The sequence below is a fragment of the Hesperophylax consimilis genome, chromosome 17, assembly GCF_061612785.1.
Source record: "Hesperophylax consimilis isolate HC1 chromosome 17, BYU_Hcon_1.0, whole genome shotgun sequence".
In the NCBI taxonomy this organism is placed as follows: Eukaryota; Metazoa; Arthropoda; class Insecta; order Trichoptera; family Limnephilidae; genus Hesperophylax; species Hesperophylax consimilis.
Window position 1 is genome coordinate 10,138,206 of NC_142852.1, and position 22,670 is coordinate 10,160,875.

A 22,670-nucleotide genomic window follows, 5' to 3' on the forward strand; every position below is an offset into this window, starting at 1 on the left:
AAACTCCTAACAGTGTCATGGTAACATTAAGTCATTAAAAGTGATGAAAAAAAAATAACATAAACTTACCTAAACTAGTTTTTTTTTCATCACTTTGCAAGGGTGACATTGTAAAAAAGACTAGTAATTCGTAAGCAGATTTTATTTTAGATGACCGAATGGTGATATTACAATGTGAGTTGCCTGTATACTGTCAGATTCATTTATTGACAAATCATTGAAAGTTGTCTATTGATTTGAATGTCTGTGACCTTACTTCAGGCCCACAGACATAGCCAGAATTCATTTATTCGGTGCTTAAGATTAATAAATAAATAAATTGGCATTTTCATGTTCTTAAAAGCCTGACAAATTTGCACTAAGAATACATCAAAGCTAGGTGCTTCAAAATACATTGGCAAAAAGGCACTTTTTAATACTTAATTAACATATTAATAAATAACAAGTCATTTGTGAAACGTCTGTCAAGAAATTATAAACAAAAATGGAGGGCGGAGATTGTTTAAAAGGTTTAAAATGGCAACACGAAGATGACTCAAAGGAAAAATAATATATATCTTTAAAAAGCGCAAACGTCATACTCATAATAGATAATACTGGGGGATAAGAACGGGTTAGTAGAAAACGTTACTCATAATCAAGTAAACTCGTTAGCAATAGTGAAGCATTGTAGGGTAATTACACTAGTAATTCTAAGAAACAATAATTAGTACTTGAAAAATATTCATCAATTTTTTACTGTACCCCGCCACGTACAGAAGCTTGTGTTGCTTTTACGTTCAACATATGGCACTTTTTTTCAAAAAAGTATGTTTATCCAACAGATAGCTCTGTTTTTATAAGCAAAGCATGTTTTAATCTATCACAGGTGACATACATATAGTGTATAAAAAAACATGCGTATTCGTATGCAACGTTGTGTCAAAATTTTAAAGCAATCGGTGAAGAACAAACAAACATTTTTATTTACATATATAAAAAGTGGCAATAACTTTTATAATACCTTTGTCTAATTAAATATGTTTTTTAGTTTTGTGTAAATCAGTAATTACAGTTTACATGGTAAAAACCGTCATTGAGTGACTTGAAAAACCTTGTTTTTATAATTTTTAATTGCATATGTCGATTTGTAATACTAAATCAATCAAAATTTTCAGGTTCTCCGTGTGATGTAGATTCACCAGTTTCTCGATTGTACTGCGAGTTTCCAGACACCCTGTATAGATCTGTCTAATATCAATCTGTTAGATTTAGCAATCAAGCATAACCTCAAATTTAAATCTACTATAATTTGTTCTAAAATCGGTGTTGCCATAATACTGAAAAAAAATTGTTCCATTTTATTGAATGTCTACACTTTCTTGACGGACTGTAAATTTTATGGACCTAAAAAGCACTGGACATAGCGTTAGTGCGGTTTTGTACGAATGGCATTGAAGCCAAATCTAGGATGAGGGGAAATTGCTTGGCAGCCATCTTGTATGACTAACTTTTGAATAGATGTATAATGAACCATTACTGTCATAAGTCATTCAAAAATTTAAGTAGGTTATGGCATTTTGGTTTTATCTTTCCCCTCACCGCAGCTTCAAATGGTTCTCGAATTGTTCCATTCAGGGTTTTTTATGTCCGCGGTAACTTTGAATTATTTGTTTACATTGTCTACGCCCCACTATTGGATTCTACACTGCGAATGTGATTGTTGATCTTCTTCAGAAGTCGGGTCTTGGATTCCTTTTGACTCTAGCAGTGCTTTGATGCTTTCTGCTTCTCTCAACCATTCGTCGATCTAGAACAGAAATATAATTTGTTAATAGAATAAAGTACAGGGTTTTCCAATAAGAGGTGTTATTTTGATATTCAATCGTAAAAGATCAATGGTTTCGTTGCTTGTGTGGCACGTAGCGCCGTTTTGTTGAAAGTAAACGTTGTTCAAATAAATACCATCCAATTCCGGCCATAAAAATCATTAATCATCTCTCGATAGCGCAATCTATTCCCCGTAACTGTTGCTCCAGCCTCATTTTCGAAAAAGTAAGGTCCAATGACTCCGCCGGACCATAAACCGTACAAAACAGTCACACGTTGAGGATAGAGAGGCTTTTCAACAATAACTCTTGGATTTTCCGAGCCCCAGATGCGACAATTTTGCTTGTTGACGAAGCCACCGATGTGGAAATGGGCCTCATTACTCAAGATGATTTGCATTTGATTCACTCAAGTGAATTTTAACAATTTCAATGCGTTGTTGAAGCGTGTATCGTTCCATTTTTATTAAGGCGTAGTTTCTACTTGTCAAATGTCAAAAAATGACAGCTTTAAAAGTAACATCTACCGAAATAGCGGGCTATTCAAAATAACACCTCTTATTGGAAAACCCTGTATTATAGAAGACATGGGTGCAGTAACAGAGAGTACTTGAGAAAGCAAACTAAAGGAACATCTCGGTTTGTCCCCAACTTGTGCGCAACGTTCTGCGCACTGAAAAATGCATCAAAGTACTCGATTCACACTGCCAGTCACTAGTCGCTAGTTGCTAGTTCTAGCTTCTAGCTAGTTACTCTAGTTATTAATGAGAAAGCTGCAAGACAAGACGTGGCGCGGAGCAGACGCCTGTCGCTTGAAAATGATCGGAAATCAACTTTAAATCATATTTCTGCAAATGTTAATTAATTTTACATTTAAAGAATTCATTAACTTTGATCTAGACTAGGCATTGAATGCATTTTAGCAGCTTTCGGTACAACTGGATGGGTCAGTCCTCATCGTCGCCCTGTGGAGAACCGCCGCTGAGGTCTTCAATTGAACCCTTACGCGGAAAAACAGCGTTATCCAAATAAATCCAGACAATATTTCCCTGATATTTATCGATTTCCCTTGGACGGGAGACCTATCGGTCTTCGTCCCTTTAAATAGTGGCATAGTTTGTACTTAAAGGCCCACTTAATTTGGTATCCTCTTCAATCACTGCACTACCTACACGCGCGGTAACAATAACGTGCTGGTGGCATCGCGAACAGCGCGGCGGACACTACCGTTGTGTGTGGCAGCTAACACACTACTCTGGGGCAGTTGGCCAACGTGGGAAATGCCCATCTCGTACAGGACCCCACCGAGAGACAGCCTGGGTTCTCATTGCCTCGCAAAACCTGGTACATGTGGTCAACGAATGCCCGCTCCATTCATTCCCCGGTGGGATTGATGAGGTTCACATGGCGACACCTGAGGCCTTAGAATGGCTCGCAGACCTAGATTTTCCCCTCTGACCCCCCCACCATACGAAAGAAGAAGATCGAAATAAATCTGTTTTTGTGTAATTTTGTTAATGAAATGAGAAAATATTAATTTATGTATACACTGTGTTCTTTTTTTCTTTCTTTTACATGTATTGTACTCAAAACTTACGAATGAATTGATTAAAATTGATTATTACATAAAACGTGTTGTCTGTAATTGAAATACCTTATCTATATATCAATTTATTTGAATTTCAATGTGTAAATGGTCACTACGAACCCACTTTTTCACATAACATTGTTTTTCCGCCTAAGGGCTCAATTTTATGGACTATTTTTTTTAGGATTTGTACTGTGGTTGATTTCCTTGCCTTGTTCTTCAGCAAGTTGAATCTATGTCCTGGAGGTTCTGCTCCGCAAGCCTTCAGCAGGGTGGCCAGTGCTCCCCGGTATAGTCTTAGGGCATCTTCAGTGCGCCCCTCTGACACGTACATCTCCGCAGACATGCCAACCTCCAGCCCGCTGCGCAGCGAACTTGAGGTCGAGCAGAGGGCGTCTGGAACGTTAGGGAACATGATAGATAGATGAAGATGAAATACACAATGAGTTAAATAAACGTGATTTATTAGGTGCTTTGCCCAGGTCTTGGCTGTGGAGGCGTCTGTAATAAATAAATAAAAATCTAGAGACATTTACGAGTGGCTGTTCTAAATTCATCAAACATCAAACCAATATGCTGATTTATATAATTCACCGGATGACAACCATATAACCTGGATGGAGGAATTTCCCCTTCCCGCTAACAAAGCGGTCGAGTTCAATGGAGGACAAAACTCGTCAGCGATGGGGAATTTTTACTGTAAAAGGTGTAATTTTAGCTGTCCAAGAATATAATATACAGAGTATTTATTGTTTTTGTGTTTAAGACGATGCACTACGTAGTAATGCAAAATCATGTGTTTTTGGTTTGAAAATTTGGTCGCCTAGAAATGTTTCAGATGCTTTAAATAAATACTGCGAGTAGAATACATCCTGGCCTTTGAAATAATCGAGTATTTTTTAGAAGTCTTTTTATAAGCCCAGAAAAAAATAATGTATAAGACCTATGAAAATTGATTTAAAGTTCAAAATCTCCTACTTGCGAACCCATTTTCAGTTATGATTTTATTGTGTAATGTGGAAAATTAAGTAATTTATAAAATGATTGGAAAAAAATTAAATATTTATGCCTGAACATCCACAAAATAAAATAAAAGGCACTTTTTGGCCATGTTTTTTCTTGCATAAATCAAAACAGGCGGAAGGTGTTAAGCGGGAATTTAAACCTTATCGCCATCTACGCAAGGGGTGTTATTGATGGCTCCTTCATTTAAAATATTACACGACAAACTACATTTAATTTTTTTAAAGATTTAATGTAAATCAAATTAAATAATATTATTATTAAATTCTGCAAATATTTTTTTGTTATTGTTATAGTTACAGCTGTTTCGGCTTTCAAGGCCATTTTCAAACTGTGGTTATAACCACGTTTAGACGACTTATTTATATGATTCTATTTTACCCCCTCCCAATTCAAAATGATTTATTACTGGTAAAACTGATTTACTGATAATATAATTGTGACAATAGATTTCATATTTTGTGGGGGTATTTTGAAGTCTGTTTTCCGCACATTAATGTTATCTTAATTGTTTAATAATGATGTAGCAGTTATTAATTTATATAAATGTGTTATATTGTTTATGTTTTGTGAACATACTTAGAAGCGGGGAGTAAGTAATTTTCCTTACTTTATTAATTAATGTTATATTAGGGTCATTGGTTCTTTTATTGATTTCTAATTGTTCAAGTAAATTTAATCTAAGGCCCTTTCTTTCTATGTGTAAGGGTTTAAGTACATCGTTGTCAAGCGGGACGTGATTATTCACTAAGAGATTATAACTCCCTCCAAACACGACGTCTAATTTTTGATCAAATCTTATTGTTTAAAATCCTAAATAATGGTCTGGACTCACCAGAACTTACCAATTTAATAAATCTTCATATTCCGTCTAGATCAACCCGACAATCTGATTTATTTTATCTACCCTCGTGTAGAACAAACATTCGAAAAAATTCCCCAATTCCTCGTATATGTGCACAATATAATACAAAATTTTACAGCATTGACATTTTTGGTAATAACCTAAAGAAATATCAATATGAAGTAATGCGTACGATCGATTATTAATATGAGAGTATGGAATGTATTGCGAGCATCTCCTATCCTCTTTCTATTTTCCTCTTCCTCTCCCCTTCCTTTAACACCAAATTAATTTTAAGATATTAAAACTTAATTTCCAATGAACTTTAGCGTAAGAAACTTCTGTGGCTTGACTTCAGTTAACTTGTATATTTATATCTATCATTGTATATTATGTAAAAGCTGTTTGTTTCTTACAAATAAATAAACATCTTATATGTTCTTTGAATCTAGTTGAGAAAGAACTTCCCGTCTGTCCGATATAAGTAGCGTTGCAATCGGCGCGGTCACATTTTATAATAAAAAAACACGGCGTGACGGTGAGTTAGTTAATTTTTTAAAATATCACTTACATAGTTCATCGAATTTTTCTTTATGTGCAGCCATATGCAGCTTTAACAGTCCACTCTCTACGGATAATTCTTCACTGACTGTAGCGATATCTTCTCTGCCTTTAGCGACAGAATCTTCTGGTTGATTCTTCTTAAACGTCACTAGATTCTTACGGCCAATGGAAACTGTGGCGTCAGGAGAATCTTTTGTCAGGTCGATTGTTTCACTGCTGTCGGGATGCAGCGAACAATTCACTACACCATGTGAACAGTTTGCTGAACCCTGTGAACATTTTTCTGTACCCCGCGAAGAGTGTGCTGAACTTTGTGAACATTTTGCTAAACCCTGTGAGTATTTCGCTTTGCTGTTTTTGTCTTGTTCACTGATTGTGAATAGTTTTAGTTCCTCGGCACGTTTTATGTAGCGTTTAACCTAGAAATAATAGAAAATATTTTTAATATTATAAAAGGTAGGGACTGAGAAAGTTATATCGGTAGGCGATAAAAACAGGAACAAAAGACACCACCTATATCAAGGCTGCCCAACCCCAGGCCCGCGAGCCACATTGTGGCCCGTGAACGAATTATAAGTGGCCCGCGTGAACCATTTTCAAAACACCCGCCAATTTGAAAATTACTTCGATCGAAAAATATTTTCGTATCATTGCATCATCCACCAGGAGGCGTTGTGTGCAAAGGATATAAAGTCGAATGATATAATGGAGCCGGTAGTACGCTGCATAAATTACATTCGTTCAAAAGCTCTTCACAGACGTCAATTCAGAGTTTTATTTGAAGAAGAAATCAGCGAATTTGGAGAGTTACAACTGTATTGCGCTTTGCGATGGCTTTCAAGGGGCAACATGTTAAAACATTTCTTCATCTTGATAGAGCAGGTGTTGGAATTTTTAGAAGAAAAAGGGGCGTTACCTTCGGAAAGCGATTTACTCAAGAATAAGTACTGGTTGAGTGATATTGCATTTCTTGTTGACATCGACAATTATCTCAATATTTTAAATCTCAAATTACAAGGCAAAGATTATTCACTTCCGACTGTGTTTAGCCAACGAAAATATTGACATTTTTCCCATACTCAAAAGATTTGAAAGAGAAGCTCAATAACAATGTCAGAAATCACATTGATTGTACCAATTACTTGGATTTAGATTTTTGTTACATAAAATGTTGTTTCGTTATTTGGCAGTAGATACTATTTATTTTATTATTTCAATAAACGACAATAAAATTTCAATATGTTTATTAATTTGTTTGTTGCATAAAACAAGACATTAAAAAGTATAGGTAACAACAAAAATAGGAACCGTCAGTAGTCAGTGGCCCGCCAGTGACTTTTAAATCGTCAATTTTGCCCAACTGTTAAAAAGGTTGGGCAGCCTTGATCTATATTATTATTCAGAAGTTACAAAATTTCTAACAGAGTTTGTTCAAAGGATTTATGATTTATTCCTAAAATTATTTCTAATATAATATATCTATTATCTAGATGTAGTAAAAAAAACTTATTTTTTTGTTTGACCGAGGATTGAACCATACTCCCAAGGGACTGAAGTCAACTACGCTAACACCTAAGCCAAAATCTAATTGGATTATACTGACATTTATTTTGTACTAGTGTAAATTTTTATTTATAAAATACTAGCTGACGTGTACCCAGCTTTGCTTGACTTTTCTCTACTTTAAATAAATATAATATCCATGTATTATACAGGGTGTATCGGCACGTACCCGACAAACTTTAACCAGCTATTCCTTAGCACATTTGGAGTAAAAAATGTTATGGGCACTTTGCTGTCCGGTAACATTTTTTTTCAATTAAAAATAAAAAATTATAAAAAATTCCACACTCCGTCACTGTCATTGGCATTGTTTCTCGTGTTCAACAGCTGTTATTAGCAAGTGTGTCAAAAAGCGTCTTCGCTCTTTCGTACACACTAAATAATAATAGTTAAAAATGAGACGAATGGTGACGTGCCATTTCGTTGTGATTGTAAAAGCGCGCCAATGTAGGTACGTACGTATATTATTCAACAAAACTCGAATAAAATATTGCCAGATGGGTTTTCAAACTGTGACAAAGGATAAAACAGTGGTGACATGTGGTGAAAATATGAATGGTAAATTTTTTATTAAAAAAAATGTGCTAAGGAATAGCTGGTTAAAGTTTGTCGGGTACGTGCCGATACACCCTGTATACATAAACCTTCCGGAAGAAATTCTCTAAATGATAGTGAAAACCCTGTCAAAATCAGTTGCATAGTTTAGAAGAACTAAGCGCACCAACAGACAGATGCGGATAGTGACTTTGTTTAATACTATTTAGAGATAATGTTATCCAATTCCAGAAAAATGCATGTGTGCAGTGCACCAAAAGTTGATCTCATTTCATTTGATGACGACAGGATCGCTGATCAGCGCAATTTTGAATTTTTCCTTAAATATACTTAATATACTAAATATACTTAACTCTGCAGACTAATTTGTTTGATTTTTTGAACAAACAGCTATTCTCGGATTCTCGGCTCATTACAGCTTTTGCACAAATTATAATCATTGTCCTATTGTAAAAATTTTGACGGCTGACGGGTGGTCCATTTGATAGATTTCCCCATCTTAACAAATGGATTTCAATCTTTACAGCGCAGGTGTCAGGTGGGAATGCTGTCCTTGTTCTACCGGTATTACAATGAAAGATGCTCCGAGGAAATAACATCATTGATCCCTTCAGCACTGGCGCATACTCGGAAACCAAACGCGCGCCCAACATTTTGTAACATGAGAGTGGGACGTTTTTACGACTAGTAACGATTAGCCAGCCTCTGTGTTTGCTCCCTCCTAAAACAAGGCTCTCTTCACCACCCGTGTTCACTCCTTCCTCTTCTCAAAAATACCCTCCACACAGCATCCCTAAAGATGACATAGGCGTGGAGTGTGTATCATGCGTGGAGTTATTGTAAAAAAAAAAAATAAGCTAACAACGTGACAGTTGTGCTTTTCTGCCGATCAAACTAGTTCAAAAGCTGAAACGAACCGAGAATCAGAGTTTAGCGTTTCGTAATAATATATCTGGCTACCTTATTTCGCAGCTCACTTTTCTTCAGTGCGTTGTTTTCTTCTGTAACCATGGGGACAAAGTACCTCAAGCTTTCGCAGTAGAGATGGTACGCCCCTTCGTAATCTTGCCGCGAGTCTTTTTCTATGGCTGAACAAACTAGATCAGTCGCCTGGAAAAAGAAATATATTGTATTATTTAGGAGGCTGTTGTGGGTACGATTTATTGGATAACCAACACTTCTTAGAGAACAGACGTCGGGTAGAAAAGCTGTCTTTGATTCTCTCTTCACCGGTGCATGGTCTGGAAATACGAAAAATATGCGCCCAACTTTTGTACACAGTGTGATAATGGATCGTTTCTACGAATCGTTCAACAGCTTGGCTTCGTTACCTCCCTCCTACAACTCTCAAGTTTCTTTAAGACCCAGGTTCATCCCTTCTTTCCACAAAAAGACCCTCCACACAGCATACCCAGAGATGAGGAAATTGGGGTATTACGTGAGGCTAAAGGGAACACGGTTCCATACTTTCTTGTAGTTCTCTGTGCTGGGCATGTGCTTCATATCCAGGAAGGGATGTTGAAAGAAGTCTTCGTAACTAATCCTGTCGTTGGCGTCATGCTGGAGTAGATTTTCCATCAAGTCTCGACAGTCTGCCGATATCTTACTTTTGGCGGGGATCTGAAATGAAGGAAATTTTACATTTGCAACTGTTTCATAAGACAGCAACACTAATTACACCAGTCCTGTCAGTTTGCTTGATTTTCATATTTACGCCAATCTTGTCAGTTTGCCACATATATGTTGGTACACCAGTCCTGTCAGTAGTTTAATTAATCTTTACAACTTTGCATGAATCTTTGTTCAAACTCCACATATTTACAACAGTCCTGTCAATTTACTTTAGTATAACCAAAATTATCAGTTAACTTAATCAACAACTTTGCACGAATCTTTGTTCATTCTCCACATATTTACATCAGTCCTGTCAATTTACTTTAGGGTATATAGATTTGAAACAAAATTGTCAGTTTACTCAATCTTTACATACTTGTATGAATCTTCAAAGTTTGATTAATTTACACATTTTTACACCAAACTTGTCAATTTGCGAAATCTTCAAATGTTTTCACCAGTCAGATTTCCGCATCTCCGGTGACATAAGTTTGAGGATTTACTATTCATTCTATAGATTTAGGTTTAGTGTTTAGTTTAGACAAGAGACAAGAGGACAATATAATAGAAGATAATATAGAATTATCGGACAGCAATGCCTTTACAGCCATTCAAGTAGGACAGGCGTAAAAGGTAGAACTTTACGCCAGAAGTGTGTTGATAATGTCACTAGTAAGGAGTCATGTAGAATACAATTCCACGGTTTGGTCCCCAAATTATGAGGTTCATTCACATGCGATTGAAAGAATCCAAAATAAATTTTTAAGATATGTAAATTTTAAAATGGGCACTCCTAGAGAAAACCTAAATTACGATAACGTACTTTGTTTATTAAATTTAATAAAATTATCTGATCGTAGAATCATTTCCGATTTAACCTGTTTGTATAAAATCATTAATTCAATGTTTGATTCCCCTGATTTATTATATATAATCTCTTTTCATACTCCAAGCAGGTCGGTTACAAGACAGTACCTACCATATTATTGTAGCAATTCTATATCAACGTCCCAATATCACACTCCTATGCGACGGATTCAACAGCTAGGAAACAAATACTCCGATGTTGTTGATATATATTTAGTACATCAATTTCATTATACAGGGTGTATCGGCACTAACCCGACAAACTTTAACCAGCTATTCCTTAGCACATTTGGAGTAAAAAATGTTATTGGCACTTTGCTGTCCGGTAGCATTTTTTTTTCAATTAAAAACAAAAAAATTAAAAATTTCCACACTACATCACTGTCATTGGCATTGCTTTTCGTGTTAAACAGCTGTTATAAGCAAGTATGTCGAAAAGCGTCTTCGCTCTTTCGCACACACTAAATAATAATAGTTAAAAATTAGACAAATGGTGCCGTGCCATTTCGTTGTGATTGTAAAAGTGCGCCAATATAGGTACACACATGCATTATTCAACGGAATTCGAATAAAATATGGCCAGATGGGTTTTCAAACTTTGACAAAGGATAAAACAGTGGTGACATGTGGTGAAAATATGAATAGTAAATTTTTTATTAAAAAAAAACGTTACCGGACAGCAAAGTGCACATAAGATTTTTTACTCCAAATATGCTAAGGTGAAAGGTTGTCGGGTACGTGCCGATACACCCTGTATAAGCATACCTTATTGAAGTTTTTTTCATCAAGTAGGGGAATATTTTGATAAAGCTATTTAAAGTAACAGTATTACAGTATTTTTCACGTTAACAGTATTTTGTCAGCTGAAAGAAAAAATTATTTTGGATTTTTTATATTTTTATTTTGTACCTACATACTGTGTGGATCAAATTCAACAATATTTTTTTATATGTGTTTTAAACAGTAATTTCCTGCATTATTTATTACTATAATTTCTTAAATATTGTTATAATGTATGTAAAAGCCTTGATAGGCGTAAAATAAATAAATAAAATAATAGTTGTTGATGCAACATATGTTCCTGCATTCCTCCTACCCAATTACCTGTCCCTGTCTGACAGTTTGGAATATCTAGATCAGTGACAACTGCCACTCTATTAAGAAAACCTGTGCAGTGAACAAATTAACCAGCTTCTCAAGTAGTTGTGTCAATTTGAAAGATTAAAAAATATCGATAACAGTCCACCAGAAACTGATTCACACACATTTTGCAACCACAATAGTGATTAAATTGTATAATGACAATTATTCTGTACCTCTATTGTACTTTAAATTAAGTCTTAGCGTATGAGCGCTTAGTTCTTCTAAACTACGCAACGGATTTTGATAGAGTTTTCACTATCATTTAGAAAATTTCTTCCGGAAGGTTTATATATATATAAATAACGGGTTTTTCAATAAGAGGTGTTATTTTGAATAGCCCGCTATTTCGGTAAATGTAACTTTTGAAGCTGTCATTTTTTGACATTTGACAAGTAGAAACTACGCCATTAATAAAAATGGATTGATTCACGCTTCAACAACGCATTGAGATTATTAAAATTCACTTTAGTGAATCAAATGCAAATCATCTTGAGTGATGAGGCCCATTTCCACCTCGGTGGCTTCGTCAACAAGCAAAATTGTCGCATCTGGTGTTCGTAAAACCCAAGAGTTCTTGTTCAAAAGCCTCTCTATCCTCAACGTGTGACTGTTTGGTGGGGTTTATGGTCCGGCGGAGTCATTGAACCTTACTTTTTTGAAAATGAGGCTGGAGCAACAGTTACGGTGAATGGATTGCGCTATCGAGAGATGATTAATGATTTTTTATAGCCGGAATTAGATGGTATTGATCTGGACAACGTTTACTTTCAACAAGACGGCGCTACGTGCCACACAAGCAACGAAACCATTGATCTTTTACGATTGAATATCAAAATAACACCTCTTATTGGAAAACCCTGTATAACGTAGTGAACAGTTTTGTAGTCCTTTTTAAGATATACAATTCTGCAGTACATTATATTGATGTATCTCATAAGGTATAGACATCGTTAACAATGTAAGCGCCTGAAAATATTTTCTTTACGACTTGATTACAAAACATCGACTTTTCTCTACTTTCTATAAACATAATATGCATGTTTTATATATGTAAACCTTCGCGAAGAAATTCTCTAAATGATAGTGAAAACTCTATCAAAATCTGTTGCTTAGTTTAGAAGAAATAAGCGCACAAACAGACAGACGCGGATAGCGACTATATTTTATACTATTTAGAGAAAAGAAATAAATATTTAAGGTACTGACAATGCAATCTTACCTCAATTTTCTGCTGACTTCTAATTTTTTCTTCCAGAAGTTTATAACTGTTAGAGCTGTAGGGAGCTTTTCCAAACAAACACTCAAATAGTATAACACCTAGAAAAAATAATATTAATTGTCTCAAAGTGCTTTCAAACGAATGAAATACAATACTATCTATATAATCCCCTGCATCGAAAACCGGACGAGTGTCCAAATATTAGTGAAGGCGGCAGATTATAATTGAAGTTTATATTTATCATTGAAGAAGATAATACAAACAAATCTAAACGAAACGTGAAAGAGAACAAGACACAGAAAATAAAATAGTTTTAAAGAGTGCATCGTACCAACGCTCCACAAGTCCACCTTCGCATCATATCCTGTAGAAGTGGCGCCAAGTGTACAGCCAAGGAATATTTCCGGCGCCATGTACAGAGGGGATCCGCGCAACGAGTTCATGCGCGATTCATCTGACATATACTGCGCAAAACTAGAACGAGAAATAAATATTGCATTAAAAAAATATATATATGGACAGTTTTGGTATTATAGACAGCCCTGATTTACTAAGGTTGGGCTGTTTCACTTAGATTAATATGTTGAAATGAGATCCCTGAGACGTATGTGGTAAAACCCAGACGCGGCCCGTGACTGTTATTACCAGCAGTGCATTTCACTTTTAAAATGTACCTAGTCTGTAATTTAGGTGGAGCAAATTAATGAATGGGAACACCTACTGCAATTCATTCTATCTTCTAAGTTGTACTTGTAAAATAACTGATTAAATAATACAAAATTATCTCGAAAATAAAGGACACTCAATTCATCGTTGAAAATATAGCGAAACCGTTTGATTTCACCGCGAACGAGTTCCAATGTGTTAATGTTGTTGCGTTAACATTGAAAATTAGTATTTCTAAGCGAATCCATTCCAAACGCATTGGATTACGCATGATCAAAGTGATGCAAAATTCACTCGCCGTCAAAGCACTTGCACGCCGATAATGCACGGAATGGGTTATGTATCTGCACTGCTCTAACACGTAATTTGACGTTAAGAGTGTAATCTGTCTCGCTCATGTCACCGTTTCGGCTACTTCGGGCTGTCTCGATACCGCCCGATGCTGTTTTAGTAGTATGGTAAAAGTTGGTTCTGTGCATATCGGGGTATGCGCGACCGCTTGCTCTTGCGCGGGATTTTTTTACTAGAAGACAGCTCAAATAATGACCTGACGGGAATAACGAATTTCTTACATCGATCACTGGGGCACAGATGTCGTTGTAATTTGTTATGTGGAGATTGAAGACAAGCAGTGCAATGCACAAATGCACGTACCAAGGAACCGCCTCTGGTAAAACCATGTATGATCGTGTGAGAAATGTGGAGATCCACAATGAGTGCAAGGCTGATGCAAGATTAACAAAGGGAAGCTTAGATGGTTTGGGCATGTAGAGCGAATGAACGAATAAAGGAGTGCAAGGAGAATATATGACGCAAATGCGAATGGTAGCAGAGATCGGGGACGCCCGAGGAATACATGGCACAATCGAGTGAATCAGATACTTGCGTCGGGCCATGTCAAGAGTGAATATGAATGAGGCAAGGAGTGTGTGCCAAGATCGAGTTGTTTGGCGGTCCGTCCTCTCTGCCTACCCCTGCGTTATATGTATGAAATGTGCTATCTGTTCTTACCCCTTCATATAATCTTTAAGACCCGCAATAATAAATCGCTTCCGACAACCCTAACCTAATCTCCCTCACAATGCTTGTAGCAGTTATACTTGCTACCCCGCTAATTGGAATGTTGACTCTAATAGTTACTGATATTGTTGTATGTTGACTTCATCGAGCGCCTTACTTCAGCGAGAGTGTAGCAGCGGCACCGGCCGGTAACTGAACAAGTCAGTGCTCAGCGCACAAGCTACGGTTGAAGTGAATCCTGAGAAGGACTAACAGGTGAATCTTCAGTAGACACGTAAAAGGAATTATCTAGTTATCTAAATTCAATTTTTTTATGTTAACTAACGTTTATAAGACAAGGTTTTTATGCATAGCACAAACGATAATAAATTAATAATATCTGACAAGTTAACATATTTCACCAACAAATGTAGATATAATATGTCTCGACGCCATCTAGTGGGATATTCAGCACTAACAAAGCCTTTCCTACAAAAGTTGGTTGTTTACAGGTGGAAAAAATATATTTATTTATTTTATTTTATTTGGTACATTATTTTTTACAATTTATGTTTTCCAGTAATGTAAGCCTCACTGGGTGGCTTGCCCGTGCTGAGGCCTTCATTTTATAATATGAAAATATAATGTACATATTACATTTAAAGAGAAAATAATACATTTAAAAAAAAATAATACATTTAAAATTAAAAATACGAAATACATAATAATACATTTAAAATTAAAAAAATAATGCAATGAAAATAATCTTGAGTGTTTGTGGGTGATGTGTGTTTATATTGGTTTTGTGTGTTACGCGTAGGTTTTATTTTTATTTTATGCTATGACATTTTTTGTTCTTTAATCCATTTTGTAATTTTGTGTGTGAATTTATTTTTATTTTCCTCAATTTTAATTTCAAGTTTTACACTGTTGAAAGCTTTTATAGCATGGTATTGGTAGTGTCTTTGTCCAAAGCTTGAATTTACTGTCGGAGTTTTTATGTTTTCTTTGTACGCTTGTCTAACTGGTCTGTTAGTGTTATTTTGTGTATGTTGATAATTATTGTTTTTTGTCAAAAATGTAGTTTAGTAGTGTTTTAAGGCATAATTGGCGTATATCTAGTACGTCACAGCTGTTGAATATTTGGTCTGTATCAGTCAGTCTATGTTTATTGAGTATTACCTTTAAGATCGTTTTCTGTGCGGTTTCTATGTAATTGATAGCCGAGTTTGCTGCTCCTCCCCAAGCAATAATTCCATATTCTATTATTGATTGGCAGAGTGCAAAATATATTGTTTTCAATTGTTTTATTTTATATATGTTTCTTATGTTTAGGAAAATGTGTATTGTTTTGAGAAGTTTATTTGTGATTTGTTTGATGTGAGGTATCCATCTAAGTATCTATATAATAAGCAGTAATTGTTGATTAAAGTACTAGTACATATTGAATTATTTGGTAGGAATAAGCCGAAATAGCTCAGTGGTCCAGAGCACCTGACCGAACATCAGAAGGCGCGGGTTCAATTCCCGGCGGCGGCATTTATTTTTACTCGGGAGATATTTTCAATTTGTATTGATATTATAGGCAACTAATTATTGCTTATAATAATTAACTATCTAAATTCTAGTTATATTTATAATTTGTGATGTCAATCATATAACACACATGGCGCTCGACTATTTCTTTTAAGGTTAGTACTTCACGTTAATAATGTCACATGTCACATAGTAAATGCTTTGCAATTTGTCATCAATTTACAACCGATTCATGGTACCTTGTACACGCCCTGAGATAGATTCATTTAATAAAATATAGAGTCTTGGTTGGTCAACCGCTGCTATTTCCGCCTACAAAGACAAATAAAATCCAGACTGTTTTCCAGAACCACCAAGGTATTAGTGTACAAAACACTAATTAGACCAGTGCTTACGTACGCAGCCGAGACGTGGGTTCTAACTAAGAAGAATGAGCGAGCACTGGACGTTTTTGAAAGGAAAATTTTGAGGCGCATCTTGGGACCGGTTCTAGAAAATGGATTTTGGCGCAGACGTTATAACAATGAGCTCTATACTCTGTCTAAGGAGCTAAACGTCACAAAGTTCATGTCACTGGGAAGACTTCGGTGGCTAGGTCATGTGGAGAGAATGACCGAGCATCAAGAACCAAAGTCCCTGCTGAGCTCAAGACCGATAGGGAGAAGGAGCCTGGGAAGGCCAAGGTTAAGATGGAGCGACAACGTCCTCAAAGATTTGTCTGCCTTGGAGCTTCGAAACTGGAGAGAGCTGGCGCGGGACCGAGATGAGTGGAGGAAGACTCTTGAGGAGGCCAAGCAAGACCCACCAGGGGTTGTAGAGCCAAAAGTGATGATGAGAGTCTTGGTTATGGCGTATTTCACACCGAGTGGGGATATAGTTCCCATGACTTCGTTGCACTGTACAGTCAGGGGCTTGCGAAGTGTCACATACATTTTTTTAATTTTTTTTAAATGGTATACAAATTTAGCATTATTGCAGGTCTATTAATTGTAATGTCAGTGAATAGGATTTACCCAAAGTCTCCAACTTTTAGTATGATCTCTTCAGTGACAGATTTATGTAGCAGCAGGTTTTGCGGTTTCAAATCCATATGCACAATTCCTGGAACAAACAAGGAAACAATGATTTGTAGCTGTACAGGGTCCGCAGATACTGTAGATAGTACACAACTGCTGACTCTGTACAAATCGCAAGTGCTGTTGAATATGGCAGCCATCTCTGGTCTGGAGCCCCAAAATACCTGAAAAACACCATGATTCTCTGCAGAAACGGGTGGTCCGTTTGATAGATTCCGCTATCTTTACAAGCGGATTGCGATCTCTGGAGCACTTTGGAGTCAGGTAGATATGCTGTTCTTATTCTACCGGTATTACAATGGAAGATACTCTGAGGAACTAGCGTAATTTATTCGGGAAACACGCCAAAAGCGCGCCCAACAAATTTACACGGTTAACATTTGTCACATGAGAATGGATAACTTCAGAGTTCGACAGCTCGGCTGTGGAACGATTTGCCGGCCTCTGTGTTTCCTCCCTCCTACAACATGAGTCTCTTCAAGATCCACGTTCACTCCTTCATCTCTTCAAAAGACCCTCCACACAGCATCTCGAGAGATGACATGAGCCCCGAGGAAAATTATTTTCCTCAGGGCCCCTGAGTAAATAATTTTATTTTGAGAATTTGGAAATATTTAAAAATATTCCCGGATGGCATTAATTTTCAAATAGATTCGCTGTTTTTGAATGTATACAAAAATTAAATACATTTTTTGAAAGCAAAATTAAGACTCTTTCAAATTTTATTATTTTATAAGGAGATATGCAATTAAAAATATTAAAATTATTATTTCAAAAATAGGCAAATATTTTGTTGCTTACTGATTTTTTTTCTTCCTATAAACTATAAAAATACTACTTTATATGAAACTAAAAATATATTTTATTATCCAAACATATTATAAAGGTTATTGTAATTTCACTTTTTATTGGATTGATATAAAAATAATTATTAAAAAAATCACAAGCTTTGACAAATTATTCGCAATTTTTTTTTTTAAATTTATTAAAATTATTATGAAGTGGATGATAAACTTTTAGATACAAATACAAAGCACTGTGTTGCTTCTTTCTAATACTGCTAAAATCATATAAATATCTCACCGCAGTATAAAAAGAGATAGTCTGTCTCAGACAAGCTTTGAACCCGTTACGAGTTTGCCAAAGAAATAAAAGATTCTCACCTCGTTGTCGCATTTCTTGAAGTGCCAAAGCGAGCTGTCTCAGTAGCTTTTTGCATAAATATTCTGGAACCACATTTTTCTTGAGGTACTTGGAGAGGTCCCCGTAGTTACAAAATTCCATAATAATGTAAACATATCTAGAAAAAAAAAAAAAAATCATTACAGTTGATAGTTTTTTACATTGAGTTCTATAGTTGTGAAATATCTTGTAGTCGATAAGAGAGTTCGATTCTTTAAAGTTTTTGTGTGCAATTTTTTTACAGATAACTAGGTTAATTAGCTCGCCACTGAACCATTTTGGGAACTTCGCTTCCTTGAAGTGTGAAAGTGGTACAAAGCTTTCAATGGCCTTATTAATAATTTTGTAAAATAATTCAAGATTATAGTTAATAGTATTATTATGGTGAAGAAATGACCAGTCTTCATTTGCAAGATATTGATTCATGTTAGAGTAGTCAGCTTTGGAGAAATTATAAGTTAGATTAGGAAGAACAGTTGTGTCATCTGGTGAGTTATTAGTAGTGATGGTTAAGCTTAGGGCGGGGTGGTGGCAGTCTAGGGGGAGAAGCTCGTCAACTGATTTAGCAATATGGACTGAGGTATCACTGCAGAATACTAAATCCAGCAGCCGATTATTGGTATTGTAGACTTGATTGACTTGATGTAGAGAGAGTAAGTTCGTCATATCTATTATTTCGCGGGCATTTTCTGGTAGGCTTAAGTTATTATAAGAGTCCTTATTCATCCAATCAATGCAAGGGGTATTATAGTCACCAAATAAAATTGTTCTGGCATCAGGGTATTTATTTTTAAAGGTTTCGAGGTCATCTATGTGGTTTCTGTAGACTGTGATATTGGATCCAGGAGGAATGTAGACACATCCCAGTAGAATTTTGCCTGATTTAGTTTTTAGTAAAACGAATACCTGTTCCACGTCCAGATGTTTACAAATTAATCGAGTGGATGGCAGTAATTTTGTAACGGATATAAGAACTCCTCCTCCTCTGGTTTTAGTACTAGTGGCTGGATTTCTGTCAAGGCGGTAGGTGTTGTAAGATGAAAATCCAAGTTCCTCGGTGTGAATATCAGGATCAAGCCAAGTTTCGGTAAGAAGAAAAACTTCAATGTGTTGGAGTAGTGGAAGAGTAGTTTGTAGCTCTATGAGTTTGGTACGGCAGCCTCGGATATTTTGGCCGTATCCGATGATGTGTTTGAGTTTTTTGAAGTTGACCTTATTATTGTGGGCTTGTTATTCATATATTTTATTGTTAACCCAACTTCTCCTCCCTTTATCCGAGTTTCCAATTCTTGGCGGAGGTCCGACAAGAATTTTCGTTGGTTCGGTGTTTGGTCGGAAAAGATTTTAACAGTGGAGTTGGTCAGATAAAAGTTCTTTCTCCTGAGGATATTTATTGCTTCAGTGGAGTTCTTTAGAATAACCTTAACGGGCCTAGGTTTATCCGGCCTCACTGCTCCAAGGCGTAAAGTGTTGATAGAGTTAATTTCAATGTTACTATCAATCTTATTCAAGATATTTGTAATTTGTATTTTGTCATCTTGTATTTTTTCTATTTGGTTGATCTTAGAGCTTTCAGGAATATTTATGATTATTAGATTATTTGCTCTTTTTTTTCTTTCTTCGAGTTCGTCGGCTGCTTCACAAGTAGATACTACTGAGTTAGGTTTATTGGATAATGCTTTAAAAGCTGACAGCTCACCCTCGAGTGCTGCCATTTTGGCAGCCATTTGAGCAATGGTTCCGAGAATAGCATTTGTTTTTGGTACCATTTTTGCAATTTGATCTTTGTTTAATTTGCTTGTTGGGTCAATTATTAATTCAGTGAGAGCCTCAACCGCGTTTCTCGCCAGATTGATGAATCCTTGGGAATCCATTTTATTAACTTAAATTTTTTTTTTTTTGGAAAAATGGAGGATGGGTCAGCCTGTATTTAAGGTGGAGTGATTTGAAGTAGATACTAGGGACCCAGCCGCGCGGTAGTAGTTTGGGTGACAATAATACTTAATGTTTTGACTTTTAATTATATTGACAATGCTCACTCAGTTATGAATTTAGGAACCAGCAGGATTGCTCTCCGACTTCCTTAAACTTGCAGTCTCTCAATGACTCGTTAAATTGTTAGTTTCACTGTTTAAAAATACTGTAAAATATTAAATTGTGTTAAGCGTAAAATTGAGTGTGCTCTCCGTGTCACTGTACTAGAAGGTGTGGAAAAAACTATCAAGAAATTCATATTTCAATTATATAAATGGAATCGAAAACTCTATACCTTCTAATATACAAAACTTTTTCACTCACGTTAACTCTCTTAGAAAAAACAAACAAGGTTTACCCCTTTCAATGCACTTCAAAGAAAAGAGTAGTACTGACATGAATGTAAAAGTTAACTATTTTGCTGATTATTTTAAAAGCGTCTATGACGAAGATATCCCAGACAATTATATACCACCTTCGTCGCTTAACGAGAGCATACATATCCCTGCCATACACATCAACATAAACGACGTTATAAGTAAAATCAAATCCTTAGACAAAAACAAAAAGGCTGGACCTGATAATGTACATCCCAATATCCTGATAAATTGCATTACTTCACTGGCTGAGCCGATTTTTCTATTGTTTAATCAATCCCTTGACACAGGGTGCTTCCCTGATATTTGGAAACGTTGTTATCTAACTCCTATATTTAAAAAGGGTAATAAAAGTGATGTTACTAACTATAGACCAATATGTAAGCTATCTGTAATTCCTAAACTTTTTGAAAAACTATTACTTGATAAAATTTCACCATGTATTAACCATCTCATTGTTCCGAATCAACACGGATTTTTGTCAGGTAGATCAACTCTGACAAATCTCTCGTTATATGAAAACTATATATCAAACGCATTAGCTAACAGAACTCAAGTCGATTCCATATATACGGACTTTATCAAGGCCTTTGATAAAGTATGCCATAAAATTCTCCTGATCAAACTACGTAAGCTCGGTATTGACGGAAAACTTTTAGAATGGTTTGCTAGCTATCTAACTAATAGAGTTTTACTTGTAAAAATCAATTTGTTCATTTCCAATCAATTTATAGCTACCAGTGGTGTACCACAGGGGTCTCATTTAGGCCCAATATTATTTTTACTGTTCATAAATGATATTGTAAATATATTTGATGAAGATATTAATACGTTACTTTTCGCAGATGATTTAAAAATATTTAAAATAATCAAAAGCGCTGAAGATTGTATCTGTCTACAAAATAATTTGAACAGGTTAATTAATTGGTGTTCTCTTAACAAACTTCATCTGAACATAAATAAGTGTTATTCAATTAAATTTTACAGAATAAATCAACCAATTATTCATTCATATAAACTCAATAACTCAATCCTTACCTCTGTCGGAGAAATTAATGACCTGGGGATAACTTTCGACTCTAAATTAAACTCTAAATTAAACTTTATATCGCATATAAATAATATTAATAATAAAGGAATGAAAATGCTAGGCTTCATTCTTCGAAATTCCAGAGGTTTCAAGAATATTTCAACATTAAAAATTTTGTATACATCCCTGGTTCGTAGTCAAGTCGAATATAACTCCTCGATCTGGTCCCCCCACTACAAATTACATTCAGATTCAATCGAAAAAATTCAACATAAATTCCTAAGACACATTAATTTTAAACTCGGTATTCCCATTGAAAATATAAATTATAATTACTTGATGAAAAATCTAAATTTATTAAAACTCTCAGATCGAAGAATTATATCCGACTTAATATTTATGTTCAAAATTGTAAATGGTAGTATAGACAGTCCAGATTTAATTAACCTCATTGAATTTCATATACCCACGAGAGCTACTCGATCTAAAATTTTGTTTAAATGCAACAATATCAGGACTGAGTATTCCAAACACTCGCTTGTACCTAGGTTGCATGAAGTTAATAGATACGCAGATGTGGCAGATCTATTTAACTGCACGCAAGGTAGGTACAAGAGGGCTATGCTATCAAATCTTTTCAATCAATATTAATTAAATCTAATTCTACCTTATTTGCACTATAGAAACTTATGTACTTGTATCTCTTGTTTACTTACTCTCTAATGTCATTTCACAATCAAATGCCACATATATTTGTAATTCTTTTTTAAAAATATTTTTACGATTTTAACTGTGACATGTTATCATTGTTTATGGTATATTTATACCGTTGATATTAAATAAATAAATAAATAAATAAATAATTACTTTATGCTCTCAATTCCCATTGTGAGGCCATAGCATGTTTCACCTGAATACATATTAGCTATGAATATTCATATTTTTCCGATATTAAATCGCTTATTTTGAGATGTGTATTGACTACACAGCACCGGAACGCGTGGATGTTTTTAGCACAGTAATGGAAAGGTTAAAAAATATA

The 22,670-nt window shown here is 35.4% G+C and overlaps 1 protein-coding gene across 1 annotated transcript in view; it reads right to left on the bottom strand.

Moving 5' to 3' along the window:
• Positions 1-7: 7 nt before the first annotated feature.
• LOC149415951 (serine/threonine-protein kinase ULK3-like) overlaps positions 8-22,670 on the bottom strand; it is a 28,426-nt gene continuing 5,763 nt past the window's right edge. Inside the window, exons 3-11 of the mRNA XM_089642013.1 lie at positions 18,229-18,365; positions 17,003-17,090; positions 13,120-13,262; positions 12,789-12,886; positions 9,413-9,565; positions 8,906-9,055; positions 5,835-6,246; positions 3,608-3,792; positions 8-1,789 (exon numbers count right to left, since the gene is read on the bottom strand). Coding sequence (XP_089498139.1) covers positions 1,673-1,789; positions 3,608-3,792; positions 5,835-6,246; positions 8,906-9,055; positions 9,413-9,565; positions 12,789-12,886; positions 13,120-13,262; positions 17,003-17,090; positions 18,229-18,365 — 1,483 coding nt within the window. The 3' untranslated portion in view covers positions 8-1,672. The remainder of the gene's footprint in view (positions 1,790-3,607; positions 3,793-5,834; positions 6,247-8,905; positions 9,056-9,412; positions 9,566-12,788; positions 12,887-13,119; positions 13,263-17,002; positions 17,091-18,228; positions 18,366-22,670) is intronic.